Here is a 20,482-nt window from a genome sequence, read left to right on the forward strand (position 1 = left end):
CAGTTGTGAGAATAATTTTTTTTTCTTTTATGGAGCATTGGCTGAGGGTTTTGCAGTATAGTCATTCCTATGGATATTCTAAAATCAGTCCTTGAGTTAAGGCAGTCGGTCAGCACCTGACCTCTCATGGAACTGCTGTCGTGAACTGGGCTTGGGAATTGGCTACGCCTCTCCAGTGAGCGCTTTCCAGGAAATATCTGACAGCAAGTTTACGCTGTAGGGAAGCTGATGCAGACAGGACACAGTTCACTGTAGCCCAGATGCTCCTCCTTAAAAGGACCTGTAGGAGAAAATTTTTCTCCTAAGCAATTACCATGCTGTAAGCACACAGATTCCAAATTGTGTGACTAATTGCATTGTCCTCACTGTACAGTCTGCCAAGAATCTCAAAGCCAAATTCATGAACCACCTAAAGCACACAAAGACCTTTCTGATGTTTATTTTGCATACAATTTTCTCTACAGAATCACGTGACTTAAAAAAAATATTATCGCGGTGAAACATAGCATGAAGCTAGACATTTTAAAGTGGTTGTTTCAACAAATGAGTAATCTAAAATACAGAAACAGATTCACAAACACAGATGACAGACTTGTGTTTGTCAAGGGGGAGGGGGTGGGGAGGAAAGTGTTGGGATTAGCAGATGCAAACTATCATATACAGGATGGATAAACAGTGAGGTTGTACTGTATAGCACAGGGAACTATATTCAATATGCTATGATATATTATAATGGAAAAGAGTAAGAAAAGAATGTAAATATGTGTTTAACTGATCACTTTGCTGTACAGCAGAAATTAACACAACCCTGTAAATCAACTATACTTCAATAAAATAAGCTGAAAAAACAAATGGTTCAAATTGTAAAATGTCAAATATACAAAAGAAGGGATGATGCTATTCAGCTAAATATTGTCTTAATTCTGTTATTCTAAAATTATTCATTAGTTATAAATATTTGATGACTTAAAAAAAATAAATGATTCAGGAATTGTGAGGAAAATTCACAATATAGTGTAACCATCACCTCTGTCTTGTTTCCAAACCTTTTACTACTGTAAAAGTATCATCTGACCTAGCTTTGTTTCATCTTTTCTTCCATTTTCTTTCAATTCTTTAAAAACAAAACCTTACTGTGTTTCATATATGTCTGTAAACCCTCATTATCTTTTTGGGGGAATGATGCAGCATTTTATTAAAAGATTATTGATAAAACCTAAGAAACAGGAATGACTCATTTGTGGAAGACGAATGAAGGAGTTTCAAGAAGGCAGCATCAGCAGGAACTCATGCCAGCAGCGTCAAGTAAAATGAAGATGGAAATGAAGCTGCTAACTTGAAAACAAAATCTGTGATTTTCGTGAAAATTGTGTCCCTGTAATGTGTGAAACGTTGTGAAAACTGTGGTGATTAGGAGGTAAGATTAGGAGGTGAAGACTTACAAGGCTAGACTACTAAAACAATGACAATGTAGTGAAATAGAGAAAGAAAAGGCTATGAATGGAGGGCAAACAAGATTGAAAGAACATAGTGTTTTAAATGATGAGACTACTTAAGCCAAGCATATGGGTGGTTCTGGCTTTGTGACCAGCTATGATGTGACCTTGAGCAAGGCACTTCCCATCTCTAGCCTTGATTTTCTTCCTTGTAAAACGTAAAGCTTAACTAGACTATGTCTAAGAGTCCTTCCAGCTTTAGTGTTCCGTGATATATTTATGAATGGAAGGCATGTATAATAAAACGAAAACAGTAAAGCAATTTTGAAAATACAATAATACTTTCATCATAGATATACTATCATTTTAGTTAATATACCTGAAATGCTGATCTTATAATAAAGCTTTTTTTGTATCATAATGAAGGAAAGGAATTCAGTGAGAACTTTATATCCCTCATGTCATCAAAAGTTGGTTTGTTTTATCCAACCAACTTTTAAGTAATTGAAAAGTCAAAGTAGTGGTTGATGTGGATTGTGGCTGATTATCAATAGCCTTAAATGCTTTGTTACTCTTTCCATCAAGAGACAAGATCTGTGTTCCCTCATCTTTAAACAAAATGGCTGCCTAACCATGGGTATGTGAGGATGTGACACTGTTTCTGGGCCTGAGGAGACTGGCACCTTCCACTTTTTTTCTCTTGTGGTAGTGGCTCTTTGAAACCAGCTGTCATGCTGGGAGGAAGCTCAAGCAGCCCCTCGAGGAGGATACATAGAGAAGAAATGAGGACTCCAGCCGGTAGCTCTGGCTGAGCACCAACTTGCTAGCCTTGCTAGTGAGCCCTCTTGAAAAAAGATCTTCAATACCAGTTGAGATAGTCTAGCTGACACAACATGGGGCAGAGAAGAGCTGTCCCTACTCATTCCCACCCGAATTTCAGATTTATGGGCAAAATATATGGTTGTTAATCTAAGACACTCACTTCAGGGGTGGTTTATAATGCAGAAATAGATAACTGTACCATGTGGCTAACATTCATTCACTGGTAATCTTGTAAACCAAATATCACCTGTATAGGTGGTTCTGCAATCATGTTATATATGTTTTGGGGAAAAACCTTGTATACAATAAAATTACATACTAATTTTACACAAGGTTTATGAGGAAAATAGAAATGAGATAGACCGCTAAAACCTGTAGAAGTTTGTAAAGAGCCCTAACTAAAACAGTAGAACTCCTGTAAAAATATCAACCATGACAATCTTCCCTGGCATTTTCACTTAGAATCACAGATCATACTTATCAGCCTCATTCTGAGGTTCCTTCCATGTTTCCTTAAAGGCATTTTTATTTAGAGCTTCACCAGAGAGCTGTATAAGGTGGGAAGCATAGAGATTCCTAAGAGGCTTCCCTGGGGGCTCAGTTGGTAAAAGGGTCTGCCTGCAATGTGGGAGACCTAGGTTCGATCCCTGGTTGGGAAGATCCCCTGGAGAAGGAATGGCAACCCACTCCAGTATTCTTGCCTGGAGAATCCCATGGACAGAGGAGCCTGGTGGGCTACAGTCCATGGGGTCACAAAGAGTCAGACACGACTGAGTGACTAACTTTCACTTTCAAAGCCATTATATCCACTATTTCTTGCACTAAAAATGGACTCTTCTGCAGAATATTGGTTTTTGTTTTCCTAAGGTCTTCATATATTGATAAAGATTTCCTCTTAAATTATGAGAAAATTTGACCCTATTGCCTCAAAATTAAACATTCTTGAAAATTCAGAAGTGAACTTGAAGCTTCAAAAAACTGAAGATAGAATTACTATATGATGTAGCAATCCTAATCCTGGGCATATGTCCAGACACAATTGTAATTTAAAAAGATACAGGCACTCGGTGTTCATAGCATCACTGTTCACAATAGCCAAGACATGGAAACAACCTACACATATGTTGACAGATGAATGACAAAGATGTGATATAGATAAATGACGGAATACTACTCAGCTATGGAAAAGGATGAAACAGTACCACTTTCAGCAATATGAATGGAACTGGAGATTATCATACTAATTGAAGTTAGTCAGAAAGAGAAAGCCAAGTACCATATGACATCACTTATATGTGGACTCTAAACTATGACACAAGTGAAGCTATCTATAAAACAGAAATAGACTCACAAATACAGAGAACAGACTCATGGTTGCCAAGAGCGTGGGTGTTCAGGGAGGGTTGGGAACTTGAGTTTAGCAGATGCAAGCCATTATATACAGGATGAATAAACAATAAGATCCCTACTGTATAGCACAGGGAACTATATTCAATATCCTGTGATAAACTATAATGGAAAAAAATCTGAACAAAATGTGTACATATGTATGAGTGTATCACTTTGCTATATAGCAGAAATTAACACAACATGGCAAATCAACTGTACTTCAATTTAAAAAAAATTACTGAAAAAGTGAAAAATATAAAAAAAGTGAGCCAGGAGGATTTCATTATTTACTGACATCCTTATAGACCAATTACACATGTGGTAACTGTGTAAAGAAACACACATGGAAGAACAGACAGTATCCATGGTCAGCCTGTATATTGTGAACAGGAATAAAACACTGATTGTAAGGGCCCAGTCCTCTGCTGCCATAGCCCTTTGCCGTGGATGTGGGCTTCAGGACCTACCTTGTCCTGACAAGCTCTCAGGTTTGAAGCCCAGCAGAGACAGCTGTTCTGTGTGGGCAGTTGGTGCTGCTTTGGTTTCAGCTTCTTTCACCAAATCTGTTGGGAAAGGGCTTACAGTGTTCTCTGTGGGACTGGGGCCGGGAGCTGAGGAAAGGAGGCTGAGGGTGATCGCCTCGTCAGAAGGAGGAGTTCAGTGGCTGGCTCTCCTGTTGGAATGCTGTGGGGAGCCAACCCTCTCCTGAGGGCTGAGGAAGACTTTAATCACTGGACTTTGAAGCAGTGTCATAGATGTAGTCCTCAAAGAGGATGCTGTCATCTAACATAGACCCTATGGGAAGGGTCTATGACTCTGGAACATAGACGCTACTCACCAGGTAGACTGTGTCCTTCTCTGTCCACTGTCTCCAGCCTGGGTTGACCAAGAGGAAGTTCTGGACTCAGAGTAGCATCCTGAAGGATTTAGAGACAGCTGTTGACAAGGGACACTGCTCTGTATCTGAGAAGGGCTATGCTCTGCATTTTTTCTTTTCAATTAAATTTAAACAAATCATTTTGTAGTTGACTTGACTCTACTGTGGATTCTGATATAGGTTCTGATACAGAAACAAGTCCTGAAAGGAAAAGATGCATTGATACAGTAGCAGAACATAACCTCTTGGCTAAGTGAGTCTGCCTGTATAGGGTTAGCTTATAACTGAAACACTTTGAAACATGCGTCAATCATGTTTGAACTTATGAATTCTTTCATTAAAAAAGGGAATAGAGCTTGGTCAGCACTTTCAGTTATGGACCCCCAGTGACAACTTTTAGTGTAAATTAAATGAACATACCTTTAAATGAAATACATAAATTATCACTGAATTCATAACTTTGTACTTCCTAAGACATTCATTTATGCTTGCAACCCCCCCCATAAATATATAAAGACCTTAAGACTTAAGAACAAATGTATTTTTATGCTTGTATTTGTGTCAGAAAGTCAAAGTCAAATAATACACTCTACTGTAAGTATTCTTTTTCACTTCACGAACACATATTTGTTTTTACAAAAAAGGCAAATTCTGATTCTAATTGGAACAAAGCTCTAACTATGTTGAAGAAAACTTTGAATTTAACAATATTTGAAATGCAAGTTGCATTATGTCTTATTAATACAGACACTGAAAGTGGGTAAGCAAGTACTACCTGTAAAACACAGAAAATAATTATATTTATTTGATTATTTTTATTGGAGTATAGTGATTTAAAATGTTGTGTTAGTTTCAGGTGTACTAAGTGACTCAGTTATATATACATGTATTCATTCTCTTTTAGATTCAATTGGCACTGCAGAGGGGATCTTGCTCTGTTCAGTCCTTAGGCTGTTTTTTTTCTGATGGAAGTTTGGAGGCTTTGTTCCTATTTGAAGGACAAAGGATAACAAACTCACCTTTGCGATAACAGTGAGGAGAGTGGGCAGCACCAACTGGGTGTCAGGATCCAGGCTTGGCAATGACCCAGCAATTTCTGCGGGTGAAAAAAATATCACAAGGGTTCAATGTCCCCTCTGCCCTTTTTTATTTTTTTGTGGTTGGGGCAGTAAAACAGTGAGGGTTGTAAAATGAGGCAAAAGTCAGTCCTTAAGGAGGACACAACAAATGATCAAGAAATCAGCATCAGATGCATTGGTGGTCATTGATCCTTTAGGATCTACTGAAGGATGGTTGCAGGGGGTGCATTGTGCAAGTCTATGCGATAGAAGTTATTAAGGTGGTTTTCAAGGTCTTTAGTTGTACACATTTGGACCAAGCAGCCAGGCTCACTGGCTAGGCCAGTGGGAACAAAATTATCGCTAAGCTGACAAAGAAAGGGATGTCTAGAATAAATACCGGAACCAAGGACCATCTGTGAGCCCTTGTGAGGCTTGCTTCCACCCTGAAGCTGGATTTTCAGATTATCCCATAGGATTTAACCAAGAGACCAACCCAGAGTATCAGGTGGCCTCGGAGATGAGCCTGAAGTTTTTCACTAAACTAGAAATTCAAAAGTGAACCAAGAGGATTTTAATGCTTACTGACATCTTTACTGACATGCCCTCTATCTAATCCCAAGAGGTCTTTGTAAAGTTTTCCAGAGCTGAGTTTGACTATCTAAATTACAGAAACAGAACTGACAGAGAATGCCAGTTTTGTGCCAGGTCACTCTAAAATGACATTTGCAGTGCTCATCTGTTATGCCTGGAGCACCGGGAATTGTGAAGAGTTCCAGGCTCCTGGGTCCCTCCAGGCACCCTCTGGGGGTCCTGCTTCTCTGCTGACGTCTTTACATCTATACACTCTTTCTCCACAACTCTGTGCCCTGGGAAGTTGACTTTTATGAGCCATATCAGTGGTTCCTCACTCCCTGTCCTTGGGATGGCTTAGATGAGCGGTCCTCAACCCTCAGGCCCATACCAGTCCAAGGCCTGATAGGGCCTGGGCTGCACAGCAGAAGGTGAATGGCCAGTGAAGGAGCAAAGCTTCATTTGCCGTTCCCACGTGGCTCCCCACCACTGCATTACTGCTGAATCAGTCCCTTTCCCCTTTATCTGTCTTCCATGAAACTGGTCCCTGGTGCCCAAGAGGTTGGGGACTGCTGGTTAGATCAGACCTGGAGGTAGTGGCGGGGCCTTGCTGCTTCCAGCCCCAGGGAACTGTTCTAGTCCTCTGGGCATAAAGTGCATGTCCAGTTGTGTCTGACTCTTTGGGACCCCATGGACTGTAACCCATCAGGCTCCTCTTGTCCATGAAATTTTCCAGGCAAGAATACTGGAGCGGGTTGCCATTTTCTTCTCTGCCTCTGGGCGTTAGGGAAACCTTTATAAATAGTTGCTTTATCAAACTCTTCTCAAATTATTCTAATTTGAGTGTGCCATCTTTCCTCCTGGGCCCTGACCAATTTACTAGATGAGGGAATCTGGGTTGTGCCAGGGGAATACAACCCAGGTTCTTCTCTCTACCTGGACTTGGTGGGTGACTGTTGTTGAGCTGGATGGAGCTTCAGCTGTTGGCTTCCCTAGAGCTATTTATGGCTTGAAGTGGTCATGAAAGCTTTATTAAATGAGACCCTGGGGACAGTGAGGAAAGACAGAAACGATACCTTCCAGAGTCGCAGTTGGACCATAAGGAAGGCAGAAAGCAGAAGAATTGATGCTTTCAAACTATACTGTGGGAGAAGACTTTTCAGAGTCTCTTGGACAGCAAGGAGATCAAACCAGTGAATCCTAAAGGAAATCAACCCTGAATACTCATTGGAAGGACAGATGCTGAAGCTCCAATACTTTGGCCACCTGATGCGAACAGCTGACTCATTGGAAAAGACCCTGAAAGATTGAAGGCAGGAGGAGAAGGGGACAACAGAGGATGAGATGGTTGGATGGCATCACTGACTCAATGGACACAAACTTGGGAAGACTCTGGGAAATAGTGAGGGACAGGAAGGCCTGGCGTGCTGCAATCTACGGGGTCGCAAAGAGAGGACATGACTTAGTGACTGAAAAACAATAGCAAAACAACAAAACAAAAAGCAACAAAAGTCGCAGAAATGATCGACTCTACGGGACCCATTAAAACATCAGCGACCAGGGGACATTCACGCCTCCTTGTCTCTATCAGAATGAGGATAATCCCAGAGCTATGAAATCACCCACTGACCTTCAGGGAACTGAATTGTCCCCACATCCAAGGACTGGTCTTCCTCCAGGGCTCTGCTGATCAGCTTCCTGAGCTCTGACGCTGTGGGATAGAGTTCTCTTTGCTTCTCTTCCTCCATCGTTCCACGAGGGTCTCCTTCACTTTCAATTTTGTTGGAATCAAATGACGGAGGGTCACTGGCAGGGCTTTTTGCTTCTGCCTTGCCTTTCTTAAAGATGGCTGTAAGTTGCATCTCTGTGGAGCTTGTCCTGTAGACAGCAGGGGACACGTTGCACCCCAAGCCATGGTTACATGCCTTGTAAAGAGGATCACTATGCTGCTACAAAGCTTCAGGACAGCTTCAACCTCTTTCCTGATGGGCTCTTGATGAATATCACACTTGAAACTAATTTCAGTGTTTATTAGAAATTTGAAAGGTGGGAAAGAATTAATGTGTATTTTAGCTCTGAATAGATTGTTATGATAAGACTTAAATCCAGCTTGAAGGGGGACTGCTAACTGGGTCAAGGGGCCACAGAGTTTCATTTCAGGTCTTTGTGAAAAAGTGTTAATTGCCAAGAGTTGCTGGTGTTGATCAGTGTTTTTCATGGCCAATCAGCAGGAAGGACGAATTGTCTTTTTTTCTCTACAAGTAGCCTCCTTTAGGAAAGACTATGAAATAGAAGTAGGATAGAGCAATAGAACAATAATGTTTGAGTGTTGTAACCAAGTCAAAGCTGCAGTTCTCAAGGCTATTTATTTCCTGTTTGTTTCAAGAAGCATTTTTTAATTAAAAAAATGCAACTCTATATTAAACATAATTTTGTCTTCCCTCAAGTTGCTTTTAAAATAACATCTTGGAAGGAAGATGTGAGAAAAGAGAAAGGGAAGTAGTTTGTGATTAACTGTATTTATTCTCATATTTATTGATTCAATGCCCTTATGCATTTATAAATGAAATAGGATTCTGTCTAGCTCTGTTGTCTAGGACCAGATTTCACCTCTTTGTTTATGCCATAAATTCGCACAGAGGGATACAAAAATGTTTTAAAGGCCACAGGAGCCAATAATGTGTATTCTCAGCAGTTCTTCAAGCCACATGATTAGTCAAAGTCTACATTTGGTTATTTCACCAATTACAGGAGCCAAGCTGGATACCTATTACTGAGCTCTCTAAGGTATAGTGGGCCCAATCATGCTGACTTTGGAGCCAAGGGGCAAATTAGTTTCTGTGCTTTATTCCACACCTAAATACGTTGCATGCACAAGTGTGCAACCAGACTGACAACTTCCCATCACAAACGACATTTCGGAAATTGTTGAGACATACTTGCACTGCAGATAGGTGCTTTTATGTTTTTCTTTTGAAAAGCTTTTGAATTTTATAGAAGACAGTTCCACTGATAAAGTCACCTTTTACCTGCGTATCTCATGTAGTGATCTTGATTCAAGAATTATTTTCTACTACTGACCAACTGATCAGTTACTCCCATTAAACTAAGTCACCAATAGTCAATGACTTATCCAGATTTTATATGTAAAAATGATCTCTAAGAGATGAGCATATAAATGTGTCTACGTGGGGGGATGTACTATATTTCAAAACAGTAGGAAAAAAAGTTCAAATTACCCATCTCTTTCTTTCTTTGGTCTTCGTTTCATCACGCACAATGGAAACATGGAAAGGAGAAAGAATTTTCAAGAAATTTACTGAGACATTCAATGAATCGACTCATATACATATTACATTGTCTCTCACATTGGTTCAGAGCTTTGAAGGAAATATATAAACTGCCATCAGAATCTGGATGGAAATTTTGAGAACCATATGAATCTCAGGAAGTAAACATTATTCTATGATATTTCTTATTAGAATATGAGCCCTAATTCAAAGATTATGCATCCTTAAACTCTTTGATTTCCTTATAGTCCTTTTATAGAGGTTGCAAATATATCCTATAGCTCTTAGGTTTTCAGGGCTACTGGTACCAGGAAGTTTTTAAAAAAAATATTTTGTAAATGGATTTCTCATCCTCTGTATGGCATTATATGGTTAGTTTATTCCTGAAGGTAATTTATTTGAGACTTGACGCTGGAACTGCAGTTTTGTTGACTGATTGTTTTTTGAATTGGTTTCATCAGGAAGACTTAAGGGGGATGGTACAATCTACTGTGCAACAGGGTGCAGGAAAAACAAATACCTGTTTACTGAGAGGGTGGTTTGTTGCAGGCAGTTTAGGTGCATCCTCACTTAATCTTTGCAACAACAACTCCCATTTCACAGATAAGGGAAGATGCGGAGAGAGGGAAAGCTATCATTTGGAAAGTGGCAGAACTGGTATTCAAACCCTGGCCATAAACCTGGGTTCATTTTGCCATGTCACTACCTGTTTGTGCCAGCAAGGTCATTTGGTCACCAGACTGAAAAAAATATTCTGGACTTCTCTGGGCATATATGTGAATTTAGTTCAGAAGCTACATTCAGTTTTCTCACTTTATGTCTCAAGTGCTGCTGCCGCTGCTACTGCTAATTAGCTTCAGTCGTGTCCGACTCTGTGCGACCCCATAGACGGCAGCCCACCAGGCTCCCCAGTCCCTGGGATTCTCCAGGCAAGAACACTGGAGTGGGGTGCCATTTCCTTCTCCAATGCATGAAAGTGAAAAGTGAAAGTGAAGTCACTCAGTCGTGTCCACCTCTTCACGACCCCATGGACTGCAGCCCACCAGGCTCTTCCATCCATGGGATTTTCCAGGCAAGAGTACTGGAGTGGGGTGCCATTGCCTTCTCTGGTCTCAAGCGCTATTTGCTGACAAAGACACTCTACACACGTGATGGGATTTGCATTGCTGCTCTTTCTGCCTGGATCACAAAGTCATTCACCGTCATTCTTTGATGTAACATGACTGAAACGGCCTCGGCTTCTACTGCTAGACATTTATTCAGGGTTTGTCTCTTGCTTGTTTTCAGCAATAGTTTTCAATCTGTGAAGCTCTGGAGAAAGACCAAGCTTCCTGGGCCAAGACCCTAGTCCTGTTAACCTCACAGAATTGTTTTGTTGAGATGCAATTGTTGTAAAACAAACTACACATGTTGCAGGTATACAGTCTGATGAATTTCATATATACACCCGTGAAGCCACCACTGCAATCAAAGTCATACCCCCAAAAGTTTACTGATGGCTGTTTATAATCTTCCCCTTTCGTCCCTCTCTGTCTCCCCCTCCTTAAGGAACAACTGATCTGCTTTCTCTCACTGTAGACTAGTTTGCATTGTGCGTGCTTGCATGCTAAGTCGATCGATTCCGTCATGTCCAACTCTGTGTGACCCTATGGACTGTAGGCTGCCAGGCTCCTCTCTCTGAGGGATTCTCCAGGCAAGAATACTGGAGTGGGTTGCCAGGCCCTCCGTCAGGGGCTGTTCTCAACCCAGGGATGGAATCCGAGTCTCTTAGGTCTCCTGCATTGGCAGGCAAGCTCTTTACCACTGGGGCCACCTGGGAAGCCCTGCTTTTCATTATCTAGAGGTAAATGCAAACGGAAGTATACCAAACTCCTTTTTTTTTTTTTCCTGCATCTTTCACTCAACATAATTATTTTGAAATGAATCTATGTTGTCGTGCATTCTGATAGTTTGTTCCTTTGCTAAGTAGAAGTCTATGATAAGAATATACCACAGTTTGTTTATCTACGGCTCTGTTGAAGGACATTGGGGTTGTTTCCAGTTCTTGGCTAATACAATTAAACTGCTATGGATATTTGTGTGTAAGTTTTTAAAGGAGTAAGTTTTTGAAGGAGTATACCCTCTAACTGGGCTTCCCTGGTAGCTCAGCTGGTAAAGATCCACCTGCAAGGCAGGAGACCCCGGTTTGAATCCTGGGTTGGGAAGATCCTCTGGAGAAGGGGTAGGCTACCCACTCAGAGTGTTCTTGGGCTTCCCTGGTGGCTCAGACAGTAAAGAATCCACTTGCAATGCGTGTAGACCTAGGTTTGATCTCTGTGTTGGGAAGATCCCCTGGAGAGGGGTCCACTTCCAAGTTCTTGCCTGGAGGATCCCCATGGACAGAGGAGCCTGGTGGGCTGCAGTCCAAGGGGTTGCAAAGAGTTGGACACAACTGAGCGACTAGGCACAGCATTTTCTAACTAGACTGAATGATTGTTACAGCAATATTTAAAGTGGAAATTTTACTGCTCCTCTTTATAATTATGGTAATAATAGGTATTCTAATTACTTCCCAGTTGTGTTGAAAGATTCAAATGAGGTCACTGATCTAAACGTACTTGTTCAATTGTAGATCAGGTTTTCTATAATTGAGCTCACAAAAAGAGGGTACTTTGAGGCTCCTGCGGTTTTAGGTCTTCTGTAAGGGGATCTGGCTCCGTGAGAAAGCAATTTTCTTTGTAACAAGTTTGCTTTATAATATTCTGAGCATTGTTTTAACAGTTAAAAGCTTGCCACACTCATAAGCATATTATTTAGTGTTTTCAGAGGTCAAAATATTTTCTGGGAGACTAATTCTATACAACATAATGGAAATCATTGACAAAATGTGATCAAATTTACATTATAAGCATCCTCGACAGAAATAAGAATAAATTTTTCCAGAGAAAAACACATGGGAAAGATGCAATTTCAAGGGATATGTCTTTACAATTTTTACCGTGCAAAATTTCATCACCTGACATTTTGGTCTCCTTCTGAAACAGTTTTTTTTTTTTTTTTTAAATTATTAGTTTTTCAATTTATTGGAAGGGTGGGGATAATGAGTATGTGAACATTCACCAAGAGAATTCCTATCATTTCTGTCAGGTTTAACTTAAAATTTTGTTCTTTCACTGCAATGATCTATCCAGAAGACCTTGCGTCTACACTAGTATCCTCCTATCACCTTTTATTCCCCTCTAATCCATCTGATTTCACATGGAGTTACTGTGGAGCAACATCTTAAAATTAAGGGAAAAAAAAAACCCAGTTTGCTTTGGTAAATGTTAAGAGTTTCATCTTTTGTTACTTTCGTGGTTCACAACGACAGTTCCTTCCTCTGGAATTACACAAACCAGAGGTGCCTGATAGCTCGGGAGAAATAAATGGATGGACAGCCCCTCACCTCTCCCCCGACTGAAGCTCTTCTCTGTGAGTGTGGGACCTGCCCTATGGACCTTCTTGCTTTAAGACATCAGATGATGATGAGCTGGGAAGGACTTTGAGTCAGGTCTGTCCTCCCATTTTATACATCCCCCTCCATGCAAGGGATCTCATTCTGCTCACACCAGGGCTGCTATATGCCCTGTGGCACAGTTTTTTTTTTTTTTAATACCGTATTTTGATCCCACTTGTAAATGTTTTGAATGACGAGAACTTAAAGCTGCAAAAAAAAATTCTTGCCCCAAATCCTCAACCCACATCAGACTGTTGAGAAGCCTGCTTGACAGCAAACCCTACGAACATGATGGAACTCTGCTTCAGTGTGGCACTATTTTATTTCATGTCTTCTATTTAAAATTTCAGTTTTTAAAATTTTGCATGGTAATACATTACTATGGTTCAGACATCTGAAAGATGTAAAAGTATGCTCAGACATCAGAATGATTAAAAGGTACTTGCCTCCCCACCCCTGTCCACCCAATTCTCTTACCCCTTGGGTACCACTCTATTAGTTTCCTCGGTCTCCCCAGGGTCAGACTGATTTGCTTAAACAATGATGGTATTTAGCACTGAATAGGAAAACAGTCACTCAGACAGCAAGGTGACTAACTGCTACTTTTTTGGGTCTGTCTTTGCTGAGGGAATTTCCTAAAAGGTTCTGTAGTGACATTGCCAAGGACAGAGGACAAGCTCTTTGCAGAAAGCCATGTTTCTGACTCCAGAGGGAGGAAGGAGCAGCTCCTGTGTTATGCCTTAAAAATCACCTAGAGTCATGTTCTAATTAGACAAGTCCTTTATCTCGAATGTATTTAGATTTCAGGATTTGGCAGAGTTAAACAACTGGGGCATAAGGGACCTTAAAATCCTCATGACATCACTTTTAAAAGAGGATAAAGAGATAGCAAATTTAAAAATTGAGAAGAGTCCAATTCTCTTACCTAAATCCTGACACATGGACCTCTTTGAATCCTGGAAGTTTCTTAAATATCTTTTGCATCTGCAGAGAGAAAAACGTTTATGAAACCCTCTTTGGTTCTACTGGGTCAGATCTTACCTAACTGAAAAAGCCTAAACACTTTTGATGAGTTAGTGGAAAAAATGAAAATGGAAGTAACGATTGAGGCCAAACTCTTTGTTCTCAGTTATTTCTGAACCCAGAGGAAAGTGCTTTGCTATTCATTGAAAAGCTAATAATTGGGTAGTTCTGAGGTGCTTTACTGGTTACCTTATATAAAGCATGAAATAATTTAAGGTAGCACTATTTGGAAGAAGGAAGCAGTACTTTTAGTTATATGTACTGGGTGATCGTTTAGTCTCTAAGTCATGCTCAACTCTTCCAACCCCATAGCCCACGGATTCTCCAGGCAAGAATATTGGAGTGGGTTGCTGTTTCCTCCTCCAGGGGATTTTTCCCACCCAGAAATCAAACCCAGGTCTCCTGCATTGCATGCAGACTCGTTACTGACTTGAGTTATGAGGGAATCGCACACACTGAGTAATGATCATATTTTCTGAGCAACTAACACACAGGGCTTCCCTCAGCTGGTGAAGAATCTGCCTGCAATGCAGGAGACCTGGGTTTGATCCCTGGGTTGGGAAAATGCCCTGGAGAAGGGAATGGCTACCCATTCCAGTACTCTGGCCTGGAGAACTCCGTGGACTGCATAGTCCATGGGTCGCAAAGAGTCGGGATGACTGAATTACTTTCCCGTTCACTTGGTCTCCCCTGGTGGCTCAGATGGTAAAGAACCTACCCACAGTGTGGGAGAAGGGAATGGCAACCCGCTCCAATATTCTTGCCTGGAGAGTTCCATGGACAGAGGAGCCTGGTGGGCTGCAGTTCATGAGGCTGCAGAGTCAGACGTGACTGAGCAACTAACACACACATTATTGTCAGTGTTGTTCAGTCACCAAGTTATGTCTGACCCTCTGTGACCCCATGAACTGCATCAGGCCAGGCCTCCCCGTCTGTCACCATCTCCTGGGGTTTGCCGCAACTCAAGTCCACTGTATCACGTGATTCGGAAGAGTCTGTGATGCTTACAGGATTATTAAAGTCAGACTGGCTGCTGTACCTAAATAAAATGGCAGAAGCCTATAGTAGATTAGTGAATATAACAAAAAAGACACAGACAGCTAGAGACAGCAGACTAGAGATTACCAGTGGGGAGAAGAAAGGAGGAGGGGCAAGAGAGGAGGATGGGGTTAAGTATAAAATACCGTCTATAACATAAGTTACAAGGATACACTGTACCATGCAGGGAATATAGCCAATGTTTTATAATAATGATACATGGAATGGAACCTTTAAAAATTATGAATCACTATACTGTACACCTGTAACGAATAATATTGTATAGCAACTATACTTCAATTGAAAGAATAAAAAAGAATGAGTAGAAAAACGGTAGCAGCAGCTTCTAATCTTATTAGATTTGCTCTTAGATTTACATGGACTTAACATTTTCTTGATTTGACCTTGCTAATGAGGCATATGATCAGAATGTTGTGCAATTGCAGTACTCAATGACTCCCTGACCCACGGCAGCCTTCTTCTGTCTCTGGGTTCCCCCAGGAGGGATGCTGCTGCTGCTAAGTCGCTTCAGTCGTGTCTGACTCTGTGTGACCCCATAGACGCAGCCCACCAGGCTCCCCCGTCCCTGGGATTCTCCAGGCAAGAACACTGGAGTGGGTTGCCTTTTCCTTCTCTAATGTGTGAAAGTGAAAAGTCAAAATGAAGTCGCTCAGTCGTGTCTGACTCTTTGCGACCCCATGGACTGCAGCCCACCAGGCTCCTCCGTCCATGGGATTTTCCAGGCAAGAGCACTGGAGTGGGGTGCCATGAGATGGTCCTCGCCAAACTCAGCACAGCATTCTCCATCCCTTCTTCACTGAGTCCCTGCTTTTCTCGGGTTCTTTTTCCATTCCTCTGGCCACTTTCTCAGTTGCCTTTGCTCCATCCTATTAATATTTCTGGCTTCACCCGCTCCTTTAACTGCAAGGATTCTGCAGGTCCGCATCCTCAGCCTCGCGTTGCACTCGTGTTTCCATTTAGGCAGGAAGTTCACCCTGGGCTCTGTGTTAGGCTCTTGGGACGCATCACCATGGAGATGTGCCCTGGGCAGCTCACTACTGGGAAAGCAGGGAGGCAACAGAGACCACGAGGAAGTAATAACAGTTTGTAGCGAGGCGTGGGAGGGAGAGGAGGGCCAAAGGAAGTCTGGAGAGGTGAGCAGGACCTGCCCTGTCTGCCATCCCCTGTGCCCACTCCCCTCTACCTCTCATGGGAGGTCTGGTTTGCTCCCACGGCTTATATGATCACCTAAGAAACAGCTTCGAGTCCTTCACTTGCAGATCCCAACTTTGCCACTAACTAAATAAGGCTGAACCAGAGTCAGTCTCATCCTTCCCGATCTGCCTGCCTCCCCCAGGCGCCCTGTATCAGTCAGGGTCCTGGATACTCATCAGCTTCCATCCAGAGAGCCCAGCAGTCCCTGCACCCCTTCCCTCTACGCTCCTCCCATCCAGTCACCAACACATGCGGGTCCAAATGCCCCACGCCTTTCGATGCCACCAAGTTCTCCTTATTCCCATGGCAGGCACACCCTCCCTGTCTGCTGAAATGGTTTTTCTGGATGATGTGCAGGGGAAAGGAAGAGTTTTGGGGGTAAGAATGGCATTTACAACCCTCCACAATTTACCCTGTCCACCCCCCAAGTACCTTTCTATTGCTCTTCCTGCCATCCTTACTCCCTTGGCAAATATCCTGTCCTTAAGTCAGTCCTCTTGCCTGGAAAATCCCATGGACAGAGGAGTCTGGTGGGCTGCAGTCCATGGGGTCGCTAAGAGTCAGATACGACTGAGCGACTTCATTTTGACATTTCACTTTCATGCATTGGAGAAGGAAAAGGCAACCCACTCCAGTGTTCTTGCCTGGAGAATCCCAGGGACGGGGGAGCCTGGTGGGCTGCCGTCTATGGGGTCACACAGAGTCAGACACGACTGAAGCGACTTAGCAGCAGCAGCAGCAGCAGCAGCAGCAGCAGCAGCAGCAGCAAGTCACACTAAACTAACCCCTGTGTCCCCCTAAATACAACCTGTGCTTCTCCCCGACTTCTGTAACTGTTCTTCCCTGTGGCCTAAGAGGCAACATCTACCTTCTGCTCACTGACTGTCCTCCCCACCCCTAATAATTCAAAGGCAGCTCAAACATCTTCTCTAATGAAAAGCATTTGTAACTCCCCAAAGTCAGGCTCCATTTTATCTTCTCCCTACTGTTCTAGAACTTATTGCCATATATCCCACAAGATAGTCCATGAGGGGCATGCTGCCTCCCTCACTGCGACTATGCTTCTTGGACTCTGGGCTTAGGTCAAATTTATTCTACTTTATCTCTCGCCCTCCCTCCCAGTCTACCACCCTTATAGTAGGGACTCAGCAAATTTTGCTTAATTGAGTTGCGTGCATCTTTTCATTCTCTAAACTCATCCTCATGCCTGCATCGTCACAGTATCTAAAATTATTGCTGATGCTATGCTGTCTACACCAAGGACTAGAGCAGTCATGCACAGATAACCCCAAGTCACTTACACTGGGCTTTGGAGTGCATTGTGGATTTTCTTTTTTCCAGCAGACTGATTTACCATCCAAATTATATTTTATTGTACCAGTGTTATAAATAGTCCCTCCCCACCCCACCACCCCGAGTGTGTAATAACTGCAGTGATGAAGGTAGCTCAGCTTTTGGGTGAGGAGGAGATAGCTGTGTACACCTGAGTTTAAACCTTGGTTCTGCTACTTTCTAGCTGCAAGCTCTTGAGTTTATTGCTTAATCTCTCTGAATCTCTGTCTTCTTAGCCAGCATAGGATAACAATACATATAGTGTAAGGTTGCTGTGTGTGTGTGTGCTAAATCACTTCAGTTGTGTCCGATTCTTTGCAACACCATGGACCAGAGCCCTCCAGGCTCCTCTGTCCATGGGATTCTCCAGGCAAGAATACTGGAGTGGGTTGCCTTGCCTTCCTCCAGGGGATTTTCCGACCTGGGGTTCAAGCCTGCGTCTCATACGTCTACCTGCTTTGGCAGGCGGCTTCTTTACTACGAGCACCACCTGGGAAGAGAGTTGGTGATGCTTTATTATTTATTTACTTCATCTCTGCCTCTCCTACTGGATTCCTAGCACCTTAAAAGCCCAATTTCCAGTTATTTCCTCAGTGCCCACATAGCACAGAGTCTGCGGAGGGCAGGGCAAGCCTTCAGTCAGTTGTTTTAGACAGACTTATGGGGGGAGGATGGAGCAGGAAATGGCAACCCACTCCAGTATTCTTGCCTGGGGAATCCCATGGACAGAGGAGCCTGGCAGGATACAGTCCACGGGGTCACAAGAGCTGGACATGACTTGGTGACTAAACCACCACCATGGGGGTAGGAAGGACAGGATGACAGTCCCCACAGAGGTCGAGGGCAGAGGGACTGGGGAATAAGTTTCCGTGCCTCCACTCATGTGCCTCACCATGAGCTTGACAGAGGTGAGCAAGGTTTTGAAGAGCCTGTCTTTATTTGGGGGCAGGTGGGAAAGCTCAGTGACAAAAACCCTACAACAAATGGCTTTGGGGCCACAAAGCAATTGTCATGCCAGTCCAGTGACAGCCTGGTGGCTCAGATGGTAAAGAATCTGGCTGCAACTCAGGAGACTCGGGTTCGATCCCTGGGTTGGGAAGATCCCCTGGAGAAGGGAATGGCAACCCACTCCAGTATGCTTGCCTGGGAAATCCCATGGACGGAGGAGCCTGGTGGGCTACAGTCCAGGGAAGCTTTAAGTGTGAGCTATAGATTCTGTAGCTAAAGGCTCGGACCCTGACTCATCCCTCTTTCTGGTTTGGGATACCAGGGATGCTATTACACATCTGAAAACAATGTATCACATACAGGATCCTTTCTGGAGAAGCCCCGGCTGCAACGTGGGCAGCAGGGAGCCTCGTGGGGAGAGCAGCCCCGCAGCCCTGGCTCTGGGCAACTGGATTGATTGCTTGTGTCCATGTCCTCTTTGTGAACCTGGCTGTAATGGATTAAGAATCAACGTTGCTTAGGAGGGTGCAGAAGGCATCCAGGGAGACGATGACAAAGGCCTTGAGTTAATTCTGCTAAATTATCTTCTGGGGACCTTCTGATCATGGAGCGCTAACCACTAAATTGCTAATTAAGTGCCCAGTTAACCTTATTAATAATATGAAATGCACAGGGGCCTTCCTGATTCTGCTGGGATGTGTGTTAACGGGGCTGTAAAAAGGCAGCCGTGTGGAGTTCTCCCGAATGTTTGCATGAGAGAAAGCCTGCAGACAACAACTAAGCAATCCTTCTGACATTTGTATTAAACTGGCCATTAAGTTTATTGTGGAAATTAAATTACTGCCGGGGACTGGCCATTAATTCCTGATTAGGCCTGGATGGCTGCGCTAATGCGAGTGCTGGGCTGCGGTGGGGCTGGCTGTTTCTCTCAGGGTAGCTGCTGGGAGGTCGAACTGCTGGGGCGCCTGGAAGGGAAACAGAAGCGCTGAGCAGAAGTGGTCCCCCGACTGTGGAAGTGGAACCAGAGCACTGGTGTAATGGTCTTTGGGACAAGACTCAGCAAGACATACTCTTCTTTGATGGACAAATTTTTCAGAGGCTAGAAGAGGCATGCGCATTTGCTGATGATGCAAAAATCCTTTCCCACACTTAGTTATTTGGGAAAAATAGAGAGTATAGCGTAATGGTTAAGAGCAGGGTTTCTGGAGTTAGTCTGTCTGGGTCTGAAACTTGACTCTGTCAGTTGGGTGAATTAATTAATCCTCCTGCACCTCAGTATCCTCACTTGTCAAAAAGAGAAATGATTTTACTTTAAGTATAGAATCATGTGAAAAATGAAATGCGTTTATATATATATATAAAATACTAAGAACAGTGCTACTATTTTGATGCAGAGCATTTTAGACTTGGAAAGGGACTTCAAGGTCATCTTTAGTTTCTAAATGAGGGATCCAAGTTCAGGGAAGATCCCCAAATTCTCATGACTACCTTGTGGGGAGAAACAAAAATTAAAACTAAGATTTGAAAAAACTATAATTTATCTGCATTATTCTACATCAGGTGGTTTTAGGTGCTTAGAGAATTAACAACAGGTCAATGAAGACAGTCAATGGCCAATTATCCAATTTTAAAATATTCTGACTCTCCTGAGGATCTGCCGAAAAGAATATTTCAAAGAGCAAATGGCAAAGTTCATGGACTATTCTTTAATTCATGCTATCTACTAATCCATGCCTCAGTCCTTCTCTGGTCCATAAACACACTGATGCTTTCCCTTTGAAGTCTGTAGAAAGGATTCTTTACCATTTTGTTGACTGAATGCTGATGCAGGAAGAGATCGGAGGTTAAGAATGTATTTCGTTATTTATCTCCTCTCCAGCTGAGAGGAGGGGAACATTGAATTCTCCAAGTATGAGAAGCTGGTACTGGTGGTTCCCTGACTATGTTGAGTAAGATGCTTGGGCACCCAGGCTGTTCAGAAATGTAATTTATGGTTACCTAATCTC

At 42.8% G+C, this 20,482-nt stretch overlaps 1 protein-coding gene across 1 annotated transcript in view; it reads right to left on the bottom strand.

Moving 5' to 3' along the window:
- The window catches only part of IMPG1 (interphotoreceptor matrix proteoglycan 1), a 156,017-nt gene that overhangs the window by 81,484 nt on the left and 54,051 nt on the right, over window positions 1-20,482 (bottom strand). Inside the window, 5 exon segments of the mRNA XM_052646034.1 lie at window positions 4,486-4,564; window positions 5,544-5,620; window positions 7,786-8,033; window positions 9,395-9,415; window positions 13,846-13,904. Coding sequence (XP_052501994.1) covers window positions 4,486-4,564; window positions 5,544-5,620; window positions 7,786-8,033; window positions 9,395-9,415; window positions 13,846-13,904 — 484 coding nt within the window.

This window comes from Budorcas taxicolor, chromosome 9 (genome assembly GCF_023091745.1).
Source record: "Budorcas taxicolor isolate Tak-1 chromosome 9, Takin1.1, whole genome shotgun sequence".
Lineage (NCBI taxonomy): Eukaryota > Metazoa > Chordata > Mammalia > Artiodactyla > Bovidae > Budorcas > Budorcas taxicolor.